Genomic DNA, 17,840 nt, shown 5'->3' with positions numbered 1-17,840 from the left:
AATGACAGATGATATCGGCATCCCTGCTAATCAAAAAGTCCTGGCAGCTCATCCCTGGTTCCATGACACCACTGGTCATTTCCCCATACAGGAAAGTGACTACGAACCATTCAGTGGAGGCTGGTGGCTCTGATATCAGTGGGGCAATGAATCCATTGTGGGTTTTAGTCAGAGCCAGCCATAGGGATGCTAGAGAAATTTGAGACAGATTAAAATGAGCTCGGATTTATAAGAATCCGACCTGCAGAATCCACTGTGGAGCGACCCCCTCAGGCCATGCAGAGTCCGTGGACTTTTGGATTTTTTAAAAAGTATTTTCCTGAAATTTATGCATATTTATTCATGGGCAAATATGCAGGTTTCTGCTGAGGGAAAGTTGAATGGAATAGGGGACAATATGCTAAATGTTATGTACTAAGGTAAATTATGTAAATTCTTACAAAACCTCTTACATAATTATTTGCATATTTTTCCGCACAATGGAGGAAAAAATTCGCATCCGTCTGTGAGCAGACAACGGAACAAAAGATGCTTGAAAATCCACGGGACATAGACGGAGTGGATTTTACACAGTCCGTACATCCCTAACCAGCCAGAACTCTAATGGAGCTATCCAAAGAGCTCAATGCTATCTCCAAAATGGGTTCATCACCTTGGGTAGATTCAGCACCTTGGATACCACCATGGATAGATCTATAAAATAGATTCAACTCCTTGGATAGCTCCTTTAGAGTTCTGGCTGGTTCTGATTAAAACCCAGAATAGATGTATTGCCCCACTGAAATCAAAGCCACCAGCCTCCACTGGAACCATTGTCTGAAATAATGTAGTCCAGTTTTATCTAATGACTGCCTGGTTAAGATGCTGAACTGCAGACCGGAAGGTTGGCAGGACAGCAGTTCGAGACCCGAGTACCGCATGACAGAGTGAGCTCCCGTCTTCAGTCCCAGCTCCTGCCAACCTAGCAGTTCGAAAGCAAGAAATTGCAAGTAGATAAATAGGTACCGCTTCGGCGGGAAAGGTAACAGCGTTCCGTGCACCTCGGTGTTCAGTCATGCTGGCCACATGACCACGGAAGCGTCTTTGGACAGTGCTGGCTCTTCAGCTTAGAAACAGAGATGAGCATCACACCCTAGAGTCGGACACGACTGGTTGGGGACACCTTTACCTTTTTGTCCTCCTTGCCCATACAAAAGCGACACATATCAGATGGAACAGGGCACCACTTTGTTAAGCTATGATACTTTCAGATGACCCAGATGGACTTCATCAGCTTGATGGCACACCGTTAACAGCTGAAGACATTGTCCAGAAGATTGCCATGAGAATATATGAAGAAAACGACAGAGGTGTCTTTGACAAAATCGTTTCCAAGCTTCTAAATCTGGGCCTTGTAAGTTTCCAGGCATCCGTTTATTCACATACCCAGACTGATTTTTTTCCCCCTCCCACCCCTTATTTTTGGCTCAGTTACTATTTATTGAATGAATGAATAATTTGGCTATGTTATGCAAAGATGCCAAGTTCTTGTATAGCTTTATGATGGGCAAATAAGCCCAGAAAAAGGGGCAGAGGGGATGGCAAGGATGTGAGAAGCAGTCTCAGTTAAGGTCTCCCCACTGCACAGCTTCTGGGAATTACAGAGCGACTTGTGATATTCTTATGAGAAAGATGCTCTGCAAGCTTTAAAAAAATAGTCAGTCAATAGAAGCAGCTGAGGCTGGTGGCTCCAACTTCGGTGGGGCTCTGGATCCATTGTAGTTTCAGTCAGAACCAGCCAGAATTCTAAAGGAGCTATCCAAGGTACTGTGCCCTATCCTCAAAATAGGCTCAGCACCTTGGATAGCTCCTTTAGAGTTCTGGCTGGTTCTGGCTGAAACCCAAGATGGATTCACAGCCCTGCCGAAATCGGAGCCACCAGCCTCCACCTGATAGCAGGCATGCAGCTATTGACTTCAGTACACCTGAGGACCTAGTCTCCTTCATCACATTGCTGAAATACGATGCCAAAAGATTTTACTCAGAGAGGTGACAGGCAAGTTTAATCTTCCCCAACCTAGTGCTTTCTGGACGTGTTGGACTACAACTGGGGGATGCTGGGAGTTGTAGTCCAACACATCAGGTTGGGGAGGGCTGAGCGAGTGTTTTCACCCCCTGCACCCATCTGCCCTGATGTGCTCCTGAGTCAAATGATTAGTGTCATCTTAATCGAGTGGTGGTGTTGCACACTGTACCATTAATCCTTCGGCCGCATCAAGCTAGACACTGTTGATTTCAAAGGGAAATCTGTCGATTCAGGTTTAATGAAAGAATGGAAGCTCCAGTCTCCCTGGGTGGATCAGCCCTGCACAACGGCTGGCCTGTGTGTGCCACTTATTATCACATGTGTAGAAAGATGCAGTGGAGGCTGGGGGCTCCAATATCAGTGGGGTGATGAATCCACTCCGGGTTTCAGTCAGAGCTCTTGCTTTGCAGCGAATTCCAAAGTGCTCTGCACCTTGGATAGCTCCCTCAGGCTTCTGACTGGTTCTGACTGAAACCCAGAGCGAATTTACCACCCCACTGACATCAGAGCCACCATCCTCCACTGGAAAGACTGGATGTGATCACGTGAAGATGCCTGATGCTGAGTCAAACTATCGGTCCCACCACCACCACCATCACCACCACTCCAGGCAGACAGTTGAATCTTTCTTCAGCAGTGATGGAGGAGGACACCACACCGGAGGGCAGCAGACTGGCTTAGGGGATGCAGAGCAGGCTGCCTGCACCACCGAGCATCTACCACCTGAAGCTACTGTCTCACTCTGCTTAATGATAGGGCTGGCCCTGGTTCTGATCTGTGGCCCTTTCTCAAAAGATGGAACTGCCTAACACTGGGGCTGTTCACACAACATGCTAACCTATACTTGGTGCTTGAGTGTGGGTTGTTGTTGAACCATGGGTCGTTTGTTGAACCATAGGTTAGCGTGTTGTCTGAAGCCAGGAGATTTTCCACAGGAAAATCTGCTTGTTAACCATGCAGTGCTTGTTAACCATGCAGTGTGGCCTGTTAACCACCCTGAACAACCCAACAACAAACTGTGCGTTCTCAAGGTGGCTTTTTTGAGAAAAATATGCCACACTGCATGGAGAGCCCACCACCCTGTGGAAAATCTCCTGACTTCAGAGGAATAAACTATTTGCAGAGCTGAAGTGGGGGAAATGTAATCTCTCTTCTTCTCACTCCACCCTCCCAAGATTACAGAAAGCCAGGCCTACACACTGGAGGATGAGGTGGCTGAAGTGTTGCAACAGCTAATTGCCAATGAAGCAAAAGATCGTGAAAAGGCGTCTGAAGATCTTGATTACATTCCAAGCAGAACAGACAGTGATACCAAAGAGAAACTGGAAGAAAAAATGGTAATGCTTCTCAGTTTCATCCCAGTTACTGGGCAGTATGGCGAATCAGCCCACTTTCTGATGTTTGCTTGGCGGGATATGACTTCTGGGCTGAACTAATTCAAGAGGTTTTATGATTCCTAAGACAGCCGTTGGTAACATATCCCTTGAGTATTTGTCAGGATGTGAAAACTCTGCCTTCCTGTAGGACGGACACTTCTGAATCGCCCCAAAAGAGGAAATGCGTCATCAAAAAAGAGGCACCCATTTGCATAAGCTAATTTATATGTGTAGATGCAAATTTAGAAATTATTGTAATTTAAACAGAAATCTAATACATTTCACTATAGTGTGGAAGACTGTGACCAGCTGAGCTGTGTGCCTTGTTCTCATGCCGGGCTTGCTTACTCCTGCCCTCATCCCCTGCCATCACTTGATTGTTCCTGCCCTCATCACCTGCCATCATCTTGCTTGCTCCTGCCCTCATCCCCTGCCATCACTTGCTTGTACCCGCCCTCATCCCCTGCCATCATCTTGTTGCTCCTGCCCTCATCCCCTGCCATCACTTGCTTGCTCCTGCCTTCATCCCCTGCCATCACCTGCTTGTTCCTGCCCTCATCACCTGCCATCAGTTTGCTTGCTCCTGCCCTCATCCCCTGCCATCACTTGATTGTTCCCGCCCTCATCACCTGCCATCATCTTGCTTGATCCTGCCCTCATCTCCCCATCACCTGTCATTTCAGGGTGGGCCTGGGTGGCCCTGGACATCAGCCTTAGCTGTGCCACTGCATACAGTGAACAGCCACATGCCTTCATGTTCTCACAAAACAGTGATGCAAGTGCTGGGGATCCCTTCAGTTGGTCTCCATCATGTGGAATCAAAGGTATACTGCCACTGAACATGGAGATTCCATTTAGCTATCATGGGTAATAGCTGTTATCCCATCTAATCCAGCCTTCTCCAAAGTGGTGCCCTCCAGATGTTTTGGACTCCAACCCCCAGCATTCCTGACCATTGACCATGCTAGCTGGGGCTGATGGGAGTTGAAGTCCAAAACATCTGGAGGGTATCTGGTTGGGGATGACTGCATCTAATCCTTTTAAAAGCTGTCTGAGCTATCAGCAACCCCCACGTCTTCGAAGCGTGAACCCAAACGGACTGACACCAACCTGGGCATTGTCCTTGCTGTGGCTCTAGCTAGCTCCAATGAGAAAGGAAGGAAGGAAGGAAGGAAGGAAGGAAGGAAGGAAGGAAGGAAGGAAAGCTGTGGGTTGCTCCCCTTGGGGTTCTGGTGTCCATATTGATGTATTCCTCTTTTTAATGCCTTGTATGCAGGTGCCCCAAAATACCGATCAAGATGATACTTTGGATAGCGCGTGGACATCCTCCAATGCCTTGGAAAGAAGAAACGAGCTGCCTCCTGAGGATAATTTTGAAGATCTCCAGTATTTCCCTAACTTTTATGAACTGCTGAAAAGCCTTAACTCAGGTGAGTCTCATAACAAGCTAAAACATATCAGAATGTTTCTAAGGGCACACTCCTACAGTATACATATTTCGACAGGAAAAAGTCCTACAACTCCCATGCTGGCTGGGGAATGCTGGGGTTCGTAGGACTTTTTCCTTCCAAAACATGCATGGGATTGCACCCTAAACATGCAGGCAGCTTTCTGTGTGTCTAAGCAGGAAGGATGGTGAAATGAGAGGTCAAGGTCCATGTTCAGAAACTTGAAGGATGCATCCTGCTAAGCAGGAAGGATGGTGAAGGATGGATGCCTCCTTCTTGAATCCTTGAAGGATGGAAGCATCCTTCTTGTGAAGCAGGAAGGATGGCAAAGGATGGATGCATCCTTCTTGTGAAGCAGGAAGGATGGCAAAGGATGGATGCCTCCTTCTTGAATCCTTGAAGGATGGATGCATCCTTCTTGTGAAGCAGGAAGGATGGCGAAGGATGGATGCATCCTTCTTGAATCCTTGAAGGATGGATGCATCCTTCTTGTGAAGCAGGAAGGATGGCGAAGGATGGATGCATCCTTCTTGTGAAGCAGGAAGGATGGCAAAGGATGGATGCCTCCTTCTTGAATCCTTGAAGGATGGATGCATCCTTCTTGTGAAGCAGGAAGGATGGCGAAGGATGGATGCATCCTTCTAAGCAGCAAGGATGGTGAAGTGAGAGGTCAAGGTCCATGTTTAGAAACTTGAAATGTGGACCTTGACCTTGAACTCTCACTTCACTGTCCTTGCTGCTTAGATACACAGAAAGTTGCCTTAGAGCAGTGAGTTGGATCACTGGTCCTTGGAGCTCAGACCCAAATTAGCAGGCAAAAGTGGTCTCTGGCTTCACTACACTGCTGCTTTCATCTATCTCTTTTAAAAAAAAACTGGCAAGGGACTCTAAATACCCAGTTTCAGTTCTTGTTTGAGAAGAAAGACAGGATCAAAATTCACATTAATGCATCCATGCACCTGACCATGCCTTGGGAGTATGTAAAAGAGCCAGCCATCCCTTCCTTTTGTCTGAGCAAACATGCCAGCCAGTGGCCAGCCTGAGTGAGCTGGGGAGGAAAGAAAAGGCTTGCTTTGATGAGCCTTTGCCTAGCCTAACAAACTTGGAACTTATCATCACCCCCATGTCACCATCCTTCCATCCCTTCCACAGAGCCCTTTCTGGCTTAGCCAGTAACTTCTCCTGTTTTGCCTGTCAGCCTCTATCAAGCCGGGATGCAGGAAGGTGATGCTGATGATGCTGCAACTCCAGCTGCCGTGTGTGAAAATTGCAAGCAGTGCTCTTTTGGGGGAGGGGGGATCCTTTAAAAAAAAAAACAACAAATGGCCGTGACAGCTCCCAAGCTGTGGTAGGTCCCTTGCCAAAGCTGAGTTGCTGTTTCTGCCTCCCTCCCCTTGGTGAGGGGTTCTGGCTTTGCAGAGTGTCCTTTAGTCATCAGGTGGCTTTCTGCATAGCTGTCAGTACCATGGTAAGCAAATTTCATTCTACTACTGCATATGTATATAGGGGTGTGTGTGTGTGTGTGTGTGTGTGAGAGAGAGAGAGAGAAAGAGAGAGAGAGAGAGAGAGAGAGAGAGAGAGACTAACAACAGACTAATTAAAATATATATTTAGTGCTAAACATTTTGGCTTCCACCTTCATCAGTAGTCATGATGTTAAATGGATACCAGGAGTGGCACTTTGGAACAGTGGAAGGTGAAAATTCCTAAGAAGAACAAACAGAAGTGTGGGTGGTAGAAAGCTTATAAACTGTCCTCCACGTTAAGGCCATATGGACTAAGAGTTCTGAGTCTGTAGATCCAGAAGTTTTTCTTTCTGTCAAGCATGTCAGTGTTGTTTGTTTGTTCAGTTTGAAGCAATTCTAAGTCTGAGAGACGATGTGCAGGTGAGTTAAAAAAAATCTTGAACCAGCCTGCTCTACATTTTTTTTTTAGTAAGAATTGCAGATTTGTGGTTACAGAATCTTGTTATTAGGTCTGTTGTAGGTTTTCCTGCATATGACATACAGCATTCATTTTGTTTACCTTCAGTTTAATAGATCACATTAGTGGAAGTGCATGTTACTGATTGTCTAATGCAGTAAGTTTTATATATAAGTGTTATATATATGACAAGATGGAGAACAGACATGGAAAGGCAGAGATAGTGGCTGGGGTGGCTGGGAAGGAAGGTCAAAGGAGGGGATCAAGTATTCATGTCGTGTTACATCTGAAGATGTTCTGTGGGCTTTTACAAGTGCGCTGGCTAATAATATTTGGCTTCCAGGCCTAATTCAAGATGCTGGCTCTTCTGACTTAAGTAATGCAGTCCTGGCCATGTTTTACTTGGAAGCAAATCCCACTGTGTTCAGTGGAGGTTTGTTGTTGTTCAGTTGTTCAGTCGTGTCCAACTCTTCGTGACCCCATGGACCATAGCACGCCAGGCCTTCCTGTCCTGCGCTCTCTCCCGGAGCATGCTCAAGTCCATATTCATTGCATCAGTGATGCTATCTAGCCATCTCATCCTCTGCCGTCCCTTCTCCTTTTGCCTTCAGTCTTTCCCAGCATCAGGGTCTTTTCCAGAGAGTTTTCTCTTTGCATTAGGTGGCCAAAATATTTGAGCTTCAGCTTCAGTATCTGTCCTTCCAATGAGCACTCAAGGTTGATCTCCTTTAGGATTGACTGATTTGACCTCCTTGCAGTCCAGGGGACTCATCAGAGTCTTCTCCAGCACCACAGTTCGAAAGCATCGATTCTTCGGCGCTCAGCCTTCCTTATAGTCCAGCTCTCACAGCCATACATTACTAATGGGAAAACCATAGCTTTGATTAGATGGACCTTTGTCGGCAAGGTGATGTCTCTGCTTCTTACTATGCTGTCTAGGTTTGCCATAGCTTTCCTCCCAAGGAGCAAGCGTCTTTTAATTTCATGGCTACAGTCACCATCTGCGGTGATCTTGGAGCCCAAGAAAATAAAATCTGTCACTGCTTCCATTTCTTCCCCTTCCGTATGCCAGGAAGCGATGGGGCCAGATGCCATGATCTTAGTTTTTTTAATGTTGAGTTTCAAACCAGCTTTTTGCACTCTCCAATTTCACCCTCAACAAGAGGCTCTTTAGATCCTCTTTGCTTTCTGCCATTAGGGTGGTATCATCTGCATATCTGAGGTTGTTGATAATTCTCCCGGCAATCTTAATTCCGACCTGTGATTCATCCAACCTGGCGTTTCTCATGATGTACTCTGCATATAAGTTAAATAAGCAGGGCGACAATATGCAGCCTTGTCGTACTCCTTTCCCAATTTTGAACCAATCGGTTGTTCCATGTCCAGTTCTTACTGTTGCTTCTTGACCCTCGTACAGGTTTCTCAGGAGACAGGTAAGGTGGTCTGGTACCCCCATCTCTTTCAGAATTTGCCACAGTTTGTTGTGATCCACACAATCAAAGGCTTTAGCATAGTCAATGAAGCAGAAATAGACATTTTTCTGGAATTCTCTTGCTTTCTCCATGATCCAGCGAATGTTGGCGATTTGATCTCTAGTTCCTCTGCCTCTTCAAAACCCAGCTTGTACTTCCGGTAGTTCTTGGTTCGCATACTGCTGAAGCCTAGCTTGTAGGATTTTGAGCATCACCTTGGTGGCATGTAAAATGAGCACAATGTACAGTAGTTTGAACACTCTTTGGCATTGCCCTTTTTTGGAATTGGAATGTAAACTGACCTTTTCCAGTCTTGTGGCCACTGTTGAGTGTTCCAAATTTGTTGGCATATTGAGTACAGCACTTTAACAGCATCATCTTTTAGGATCTTAAATAGCTCAGCTAGAATACTGTCATCTCCACTAGCTTTGTTGTTACTAATGCTTCCTAAGGCCCACTTGACTTCACTCTCGAGGATGTCCGGCTCAAGTTCAGTGACCGCACTATCATGGCTATCAGGGACATTCAGATCTTTCCTGAATACTTCTTCTGTGTATTCTTGCCACCTCTTCTTAATCTCATCTGCTTCTGTTAGGTCCCTGCCTTCTTTGTCCTTTATCATGCCCGTCTTTGCACAAAACATTCCCTTGAGATCTCCAATTTTCTTGAAGAGATCTCTAGTCTTTCCCATTCTGTTGTTTTCCTCCATTTCTTTGCATTGTTCATTTAAGAAGGCCTTCTTGTCTCTCCTTGCTATTCTCTGGAACTCTGCATTCAGTTGGATATATCTTCCCCTTTCTCCCTTGCTTTTCCCTTCCCTTCTTTCCTCAGCTACATGTAAAGCCTCATCAGACAGCCACTTTGCTTTCTTGCATTTCTATTTCTTTGGGATGGATTGAGTTGCTGCCTCCTGAACAATGTTATGGACCTCCGTCCATAGTTCCTCAGGCACTCTGTCTATCAGGTCTAATCCCTTAAATCTATTCATCCCCTCCAGTGTATATTCATAAGGAATATGATTTATGTCATACCTGAATGGTTTAGTGGTTTTCCCTACTTTCTTCAATTTAAGCCGAAATTTTGCAAGAAGCAGCTCATGATCTGAGCCACAGTCAGCTCCAGGTCTTGTTTTGACTGACTGTATAGAGCTTCTCCATCTTTGGCTGCAAAGGACATAATCAATCTGATTTCGATATTGACCATCTGGTGATGTCCATGTGTAGAGTCATCTCTTGTGCTGTTGGAAAAGAGTGTTTGCTATGATCAGCGTGTTCTCTTGGCAAAACTCTCTTAGCCTTTGTCCTGCTTCATTTTGTACACCAAGGCCATGCCTGCCTGTTATCCCAGTGATTTCTTGACTTTCTACTTTAGCATTCCAATCCCCTATGATGAAGAGGACATCTTTTTTGGGTGTTAGTTCTAGAAGGTGTTCTAGGTCTTCATAGAATGGATCAACCTCAGCTTCTTCAGCATCAGTGGTTGGGGCATAGACTTGAATTACTGTGATGTTGAATGGTTTGCCTTGGAGTCGTACTGAGATCATTCTATCATTTTTGAGATTGTACCCCAGTGCTGCTTTTCCCACCCTTTTGTTGACTATGAGTGCTACTCCATTTCTTCTAAGGGATTCTTGCCCACAGTAGTAGATATGATGGCCACCTGTATTAAATTTGCCCATGCCTGTCCATTTTAGTTCACTGATTCCCAAGATGTCAATGTTCAATCTTGCCATCTCATGTTTGACCACCTCCAGCTTACCTTGATTCATTGATCTGACATTCCAGGTTCCTAAACAATATTGTTCTTTACAGCATCGGATTTTCTTTTCACCACCAGACATATCCACAGCTGAGTGTCCTTTCGGGTTTGGCCCAGACGCTTCACTCTTTGTGGCGCTACTTGGAAATACCCTCTGCTCTTCCCTAGTAGTATATTGGACACCTTCCGACCTGAGGGGCTCATCTTCCGGTGTCATCTCTTTTAGCCTTGTGTTACGTTCCATGGGGTTTTCTTGGCAAGAATCCTGGAGTGGGTTGCCATTTCCTTCTCCAGTGGACCACATTTTGTCAGAACTCTCCGGCATGACCTGTCCATCTTGGGTGGCCCTGCATGGCATAGCTTATGTCTTCACTGAGTTACGCAAGCCCCTTCGCCACAACAAAGCAGTGTTACTCCCTAGTAAATTAGTTTAGGCTTGCAGCTTTACATTTATTGATTTTATTTATTTATTTAAAACATTTCTTGGCCGCCTTTCAGAGCAGAAGCCCTCCCAAGGCTGCTTACAGCAATAAAATACATAAAAACAGTTAAAATGTTAAAAGTGAGAAAAACATAAAAACAATAAAAACAACAATAAAAGCCAACAATAAAACCAGCAACAAGGTTAACAGCCGTGACAGCAACAATAGCAGTCTGCAACAACAGCAACAAAACCTTCACAGCCTGGGAGAGAGAAAAGCACAAAGGTTTGTTGTTGTTTTTTAAAGCACAAATGTGTTTTAAAAAATGAAAAGGGGCCCCAACTTGCAGGTTGTAGCTAAATGTGGGTTGTAGCTCAGGAGTGATCCCATCATGTTCCTGACTTCTAATGGATCACGCAGTTGCCTACACTAACGCTCTGTTCGTCATTGCAGAGAAAGAAGCTAAGGAAAAAGAAACATTGATAACTATCATGAAGACCTTAATAGACTTTGTGAAGATGATGGTCAAATATGGAACTATCACGCCCGAAGAAGGTGTTTCCTACTTGGGTAAGAGCACATTTATAACTTCTTATGCTGTTTCTCTTGTAGCATGGGGACTGGGGGATTGTGTTGTCATTTGCTCAAGATCTGGTCTGGTTCATTCAAAGCACTTACTTTTTCATAACAAAATATTTTGAACATTGTTGAAGTGCAGAGTATTCATGGCCTTAATATGAATCAGTTTCAATCAGAATAAGATTAGTTGACCTGAACAGGTGTCCACAATAAATCGGCGTAGGGCTATTAATTGTAGTGGTCCTGTACGCCTGTAACAATAGAGCATTTCTCAACAGCAAGGTTTCCAGTAGAAAAGCTATATTTCAGATCTACTTATTCTGTTGTTACTTAATAGCATTAATACTGAGCAGTAATACCATTAATACTAAGGAGTAATCCCTTGAAGCTACTGGTTACCAGGGCCCTTTCCAATCACTTGAGCTTTACAAAGTCAGCAGTTTATCCTGAATCTAATCCAGCTGAGATCATAGACATGGAATGCATTGACCTCAACTAGAAGTGCAGAATATAGATAACACTGGAATTATCATTGGTAAATGATTGGTAATGGTAAATAAATTTGGATCAACACAGAGCAGGAGCACAGAATTCAGAAGGGAGGCATGCTGGCATACCCGTAAACTACTGTGTATATATTTGTGGCCAGAAAGAGGTGGAAGACAGTGTCCATTATGTGTTGTATTGTTATCTGTATAATTCCCTTAGGGATAGGCTTCTGAAAGAGATTCTTGAGAGTTCCTTTTCTGAACAGGAGGGAAAAGATTGGTTACCTATTGTGTGATAGGGATAAATATATTACATACAAGGTCTCTGTGTTTGCCCTTGCAGCCCAACAAATTAGATACACATTTATTATACAAAATGGGGTTCCATGTGCTGGGTATCATCTCTCATTTAATCTGATTACTTGGCCTGTTTGTGTTGACCAATGGTTTTCAGTAAATAAATTTGACTGACTGGCTGATCAGCCAAGGCATTGGGTATGAACAATAGTAGATGCAAATCAGACAATCTGAGCAGTCAGAAAATCACATCTGTTGTTGTTGTTGTTGTTGTTGTTGTTATATTTCTTGTTGCTCTTGTTGTTGTTAATATTAGTATTGGTGGTAGTATTATATTGGGCTTGATTAGTTTGCTGTTTCTCTTTTGTTCTGGATTTACTGTTGCTGATATTTCTATCGTTATATTTGAATTTTCCTGGTTCCCAAAACAAAAGCTTGTGTGTGTGAGAGAGAGAGAGAGACAGAGTCAGAGAGAGAGTCAGAGAGAGAGAGAGAGAGAGAGAGAATGAGCTGATTAGTGTGGTGAAGATTATAGAAGGAATGCTGTAAGACAAAGTAAACAGAAATAAGTCATAGAACAGCCTTCTCCAACCTGGTGCCCTCCGGGTGGGTTGGCTGCAATTACCAGCCAGCATGGCCAAAGGCCAACTGCTGGCTGGGAATTATGGGAGTTGCAGCCAACCCATGTGGAGGGCCCCAGGTTGGGGAAGGCTGTCATAAAAGAAGACTTACTTGCTTCAGACCAAAGATCCATCTAGTCCAGTATTCTGTATCTAGCACTGGATGGTCAGATGCTTCTGGGAAGCTCACAGGCAGGGGGCAAAAGGGGTTGCCAGCCACCCTCTGACGTTCGTCCCCCAGCATCTGGTATTAAGGAATGCAAGGGAGACCTGCAACAAAATGTTGCAGCGTGAACTGTTCCCTGTTCAGGACTGCAGCTGCTCCATTCCATTCCCCCTCCACATCCTTGTTTTTGGTCCCCTGACCCAACTGTCAGCCAGCATTTTCTGCTCACCAAGCATACTCAGTTCTCCTTGGGCTGTCTTTATCTGAGGTGGGGGAGGGTTCTCCACTGTATGGGTTTTTTTTTCTTCTTCTACAGAGTTATTTTGTTTTTTGGAATGCTCAAGCAGCTTGATCCCTGTCGGAGAACTGCCAGCATCGGTAGCTGTTTCCAGCCTCTGCTCTGTGGTCTCTGCAGGAGGATGAAGAGAGAACATTGGCTGCAATCCAGAGATGCACAGCAGAGCTGTTATCTTTTCTCTCCTGCCAACCCCCAGCTCTTCACCTTCCTGCTCCCATATGCACAAGACACTTCTAAAACCTACGGGGACTGCTGGATCTTGTGATGCAGCCTGACAGAGGGGTGCTACTTTGGGGTGGGTGAGGGAATGGGGGGCAGGGATGAAATTCTCACGGAATGCATCCAAGCATTTCCACACACCTCAGTGGGCTTGCTGGATCATAACTCTGTTGGCCTCGCAGTATGTTTGGGTGGGTGAAAAGGCCCTTCATATCTGCCGCATAAGAAAGACCATCTGAAAAACTATCTTGGAGAATCAGATCACGGTTCAGGAAGGAACAGTAGCATGAGGTGCTACCAGAAGGCTTTGTACTAGGGGTGTCTCTCACTTGGAAATCCAAGTGGCGCTCGATGGACTTCCACTGCCCACCCAACATGGCTTGCATTTGTGGGCCGAGCTGTGGGTTTTTCCTGAACTTTTTTGGTGTCAGGAGTAATTTGTGCAAACAGACATTTGCGCAACTCCGCAGCTGCACTTCGTGCAATTTGTGCAAATTATGCAAATTTGTGCAAATAAAAAACCACAGAAAATCCACTAACTGGTCCTACTCACTGCAGACTGAGTCAGGCCAGTTAGCAGAAAATGGATCGAAGTCCGGGGGGGGCGCTGAGCTGACAAAAACTCATTGAGCTCCACCCCCAAAATGGATTCCTCTGATTCCTTTATTTTGTACAAGTGGCAAAATGTGCAAAGGTTAGCACTGCCATCTTATGCACACTTACATGGGAGCAAGTGTCTTTCAAATTGGTGGGACTTCATTCCCAAAAGACATGGATGGGATTGAGATGTTTCCATTGGATGAGGAACAGCACTGGAAAATAAAAGGGTCCAGACCTCACCTCTTTGCACCAGTTTTTCTCATGTTTGCTGCATTTCTCAGCAGCTCAGCTGCTTTGGCACTTTTCTTTTCAGAGTATTCTTCATCTTGCTGGGTATGGTAAGGTCCAGCCAATGAGGGATCACATGACATGGCCAGCACCACGTAGACAATCAGTTTGGCCTGTGTGATGATGTCATGAAGCCAAATCAGAGGGAGAGCAATACTTCCTGCCCTCACTTGGAATGTACAAACCTTCCCCACTCTGCATGCTTTGCAAGCTTTTTATGCTATCACCCAAAGGGCAAAATGTGCATTTTGCAGGGGTGGTTATTTTCACTACATTCACACACACACTTCTGGCTCTGCCCAAATTAGTGTGCTCTAATGGCAGTTGAAGGTGCCAGACAGCTGTACTGTGCTGACAACTGGCAGCTGAATGTGTGAACTGAGTCCATTAAAAAGCACTGAGTTTGTGAGAGTTAGATCTGTGCTGTGAGATCTGCAATGCAGTGGTTCTGCTATGGTCAGACTTCAGGGCCTAAGTCCAGGACCCTGCAACCGGGGGGCTGGGGAACCAGATGTCCACCAGAGACAGCAGCACAGGATGGGGGGACGGCAATGTTGCATCAACACCTGGCCTTCATGATAGGCACAAATGGTGCTGATGCCGGTTGCCACAACACCTTTTCTCCTCTCTCTAAACATTTAGACAGGGGACACTGCCAAAGCACAGGCCAAGGGCGCTCTGAAGAAACAAAGGCAAGAGACATGGCTGGATCCTCAGCCAGCGCTTGGCTGTGCAGCACAACCCAACTAATGGTTTAGAGCACAATCCTATGGGTTGCACCCTCGATGATCTTAAGCCCCTGGACTCGGAGGCTTACGATCACCCGATGCAGGGCGGGAGGAGCAGTGGTGGCGACTGTTGCCTCTGTGCCCCTCTCGCCCTGCCTTTGTGCTAGATGGGCGATGTTGCCTGTCCAGCTGGGGCTCTGCAGAGCAGGAGAGAAGGAGGCTGGGTCAGCTGGAGGATTCTTTATAAGCTCAGACTCCTGGTTCCGTGGTGAGAGCGCTGTCTCCAGCCTCGGATCACAGGAACATAGGAAGCTGCCTTAGACTGAGTCAGACCATTGCGCCATCTAGCCCAGCATTGTTGACACTGCCTGGCAGCAGCTCTCAAGGGCTTCAGGCAGGATTCTTTCCTTGCCCTGCTTGGAGAAGCCAGGCATCGGACCAAGGACCTTCTGCATGCCAAGCATGCACTCTGTCACACTGAGCTATGGCCCCTCCCAAGCCTACAGCACCTGGTATTCCCAGGTGGTCTCCCATCCAAGTCCTAACCGGGCCTGAGCCTGCTTAGCTTCCGAGATCAGACGAGATCAGGGTGGTATGGCCATAGGATCCGAAAAATCCGATGGCCCCCAGGCACTGTCTAGAGGCTATAGGATTGCTCCCTTAAAGAAAGAAAAAGAACCCCCTCCCATTGCCACCAGTAAGTTTGGAGGAGAGGATAGAGTGATCAGGGCAGCTGGGGAGGGGGGAGGAGAACGTGCCATGGAAAGGGGAAGGAAGCAACCAGGGCAGGGCAGGGCAGGGCAGGGCAGGGCTGAGAGCTGTCAGGGTGGTCCCAAGGCACTTTGTCCAGGGCCCCCAGAAACCGGGCAGTGATCTTGCTCTGATATTCCATTTGAACATACAAGTCAACCCTGGCTGGCCGGTTGGAATCATCCAGTGATTAACATTCATGCATGGACCGGCCACAGCTGGAGTGAGGTGGCAGCCTCTGGTGGCAGATGCTCAAGCACAGGGAGTGGTGGGGAGGTGCTGGAGGAGAGCTTGCCCTGTATCCACTAAGAAAGCCAGCTGCCCTCAGGTGCAGTGGCGGATGCTGCCCCATTGCTAGTGCTGGAGAAAGATTCAACGGTCAGCTTCAGTATGGGAAGGCGCCATCTTGCCATTCACCTTGGGCAGCAAAACATCCTGGGCTGGCCCAGGAACCAGCCCCAAGGAGTGTTTAGCCCCAGCGCCACCCTGCCAGTCTGTGATGCTCTTTGGGGCAATATTCCAGCATCAAAGCAGCCCAGCGTAGCAGAAAGCACTTTCCGAAAGGCTTGGAGTTGCTTCAGTGCTGCCCTATTTTTAGCATCACAGTTGAGGAACGACTCTTATTTTCTGACCTTCAAAACACTGTTCTGATATTCTCAAGGGCCTTAAGAAACCATGAGAATATTCACTTAATATAGCAGTGATGAAAGAAAGACAAATCCAGTGGCTTTGTTGGCAGAGTTGCTATGGTTTGTGAAAAGGATTCATGCGCGCAGCTGCTTTGGAGCATTGACTGCTGCTGCTGGGTAGAGAACGCCATTGCTGCTATCAGGTAAAAAGAAACCTCCACACAACGCTTGAGAGGATTAAGAAGACTATTCTTCAAAAAGGAAACCAGAAAAAGGTAGGTAGGTAGGTAGGTAGGTAGACAGACAGACAGACAGACAGACAGTTTAGCCAAAATCCATTGCAGAGCAGGATTAAGAGCCAGGGAAATCACTTACATCAAATCCCGGAAGATGCAACTTTGAGATCACTTCCTTTTCCTGCTGTCCTCTTCTGAGGACAAGGGGTCAGAGTCCTCTGAGGATGACGGTTTGAGGTCCTGTCCCATGACATTGACAGAGAACCTGACCCAGTCAGAGGCAGTGCACATAACCTCTGACCTTTCAAGTCATGTGTGAATGCCCTGGTATGAATTGAAATGAGGGATGTCAGAGGAATGCCTTCCGGGTTGAAGCTCACCGTGCGTTAATCAGCTCCCCCCACCCCTGGACTTTTTATTTATTTATTTATTTATTGCATTTATACCCCGCCTTTCTCCCTCTCGCAAGGAACTCAAGGCGGCTTACATTATCCTCCTCCTCACCGTTGTATCCTCACAACAACAACCCTGTGAGGTGGGTTGGGCTGAGAGTCTGTGACTGGCCCAAAGTCACCCAGTGAGCTTCCATGGCCAAGTGGGGACTAGAACCCGGATCTCCCGGCTCCCAGTCCGTCACTTTCACCACTACACTACACTTTGGCTCACTTTCCCATGAGTTGGCCTGACTCGATCTGCATTGACTCAGCCCAGATCGCGGATTTCGAGGGTGGGGGTGTTATTTGCATGAAAAAGCAGTTTGCAGCTGCAGTTTGTGTAATCTGTGCAAATTACAGCCAAACTTTGTGTAATTTGTGCTAATTGTGGCTGCAGTCTGTGCACATTGCTCTTTACTCAAAAAATTTAAAAAATGCAAAACTTACCGGATTTCAGGAAGAAGTCCCTAGCTCAGCTTGCAAATGCAAGCTGAGTCAGGGGACACTGTGGAAATACAGCAAGCCCCAAAAGGGCCAGATTTCCTGGCCATCCCTACTTGAAATAAAAGGTCTCTGGGGTGTTCTCTCATTCTGCTCCCTCTAGCACCTTCTGCTGCCTTCCCTCACCAGCCATGCCTTTGTCACTTCCACCAAATTGTGGTTTCTTGATACTGCCCCCACCCCCCAGAGCTTGGGTTTGATCCAAGTCCAGGCCTGGCCTCAACCACTCAACTAATTCCCATTCAGTGAAATATTAAGGGATCCACAGATCCTAGGCTAGGCTTCTTAACAGCTGTCTCTTTAAGGGGCAGCCTCGTAAGGACTCCCAAGGCATGTATCTGTGCAGCTGCCTTCTACCCTCACTGAGTTCATTGCCCTCTTTATCTGGAGCAGCAGCCAGCGATGTCTGCAGGAGAGCAGCTGTTTTTAGAATAGTTGTCTTAAAATACCCCTGCCCGCTTTGGGGGCTGAAGCTACAAGCCTGAATTATGCATTCAAAATCATAAATCATTTATTCAATCAAGTCACATGCTTTTAGAACTC

The 17,840-nt window shown here is 46.3% G+C and overlaps 1 protein-coding gene across 6 annotated transcripts in view; it reads left to right on the top strand.

Annotated features, from left to right (window-relative positions):
• Window positions 1-17,840, top strand: part of SCG3 (secretogranin III) — a 149,294-nt gene that overhangs the window by 98,547 nt on the left and 32,907 nt on the right. For 4 of the 6 annotated variants that reach the window (XM_084817093.1, XM_084817096.1, XM_084817094.1 and 1 more), the window contains exons 6-10: window positions 1,251-1,393; window positions 3,241-3,402; window positions 4,125-4,265; window positions 4,718-4,871; window positions 10,918-11,034. In XM_084817093.1, the coding sequence (XP_084673219.1) occupies window positions 1,251-1,393; window positions 3,241-3,402; window positions 4,125-4,265; window positions 4,718-4,871; window positions 10,918-11,034 (717 nt within the window). Of the gene's footprint in view, window positions 1-1,250; window positions 1,394-3,240; window positions 3,403-4,124; window positions 4,266-4,717; window positions 4,872-10,917; window positions 11,035-12,930; window positions 13,971-17,840 lie in introns of those variants that run through there. The other 2 variants (XM_084817098.1, XM_084817097.1) reach the window with 2 other exon arrangements.

Source organism: Heloderma suspectum, chromosome 11 (assembly GCF_057233095.1).
Source record: "Heloderma suspectum isolate Gila_16-S chromosome 11, 16-S_ref, whole genome shotgun sequence".
Classification (NCBI taxonomy): Eukaryota; Metazoa; Chordata; class Lepidosauria; order Squamata; family Helodermatidae; genus Heloderma; species Heloderma suspectum.
This window is presented reverse-complemented; position numbering and strand designations above follow the sequence as displayed.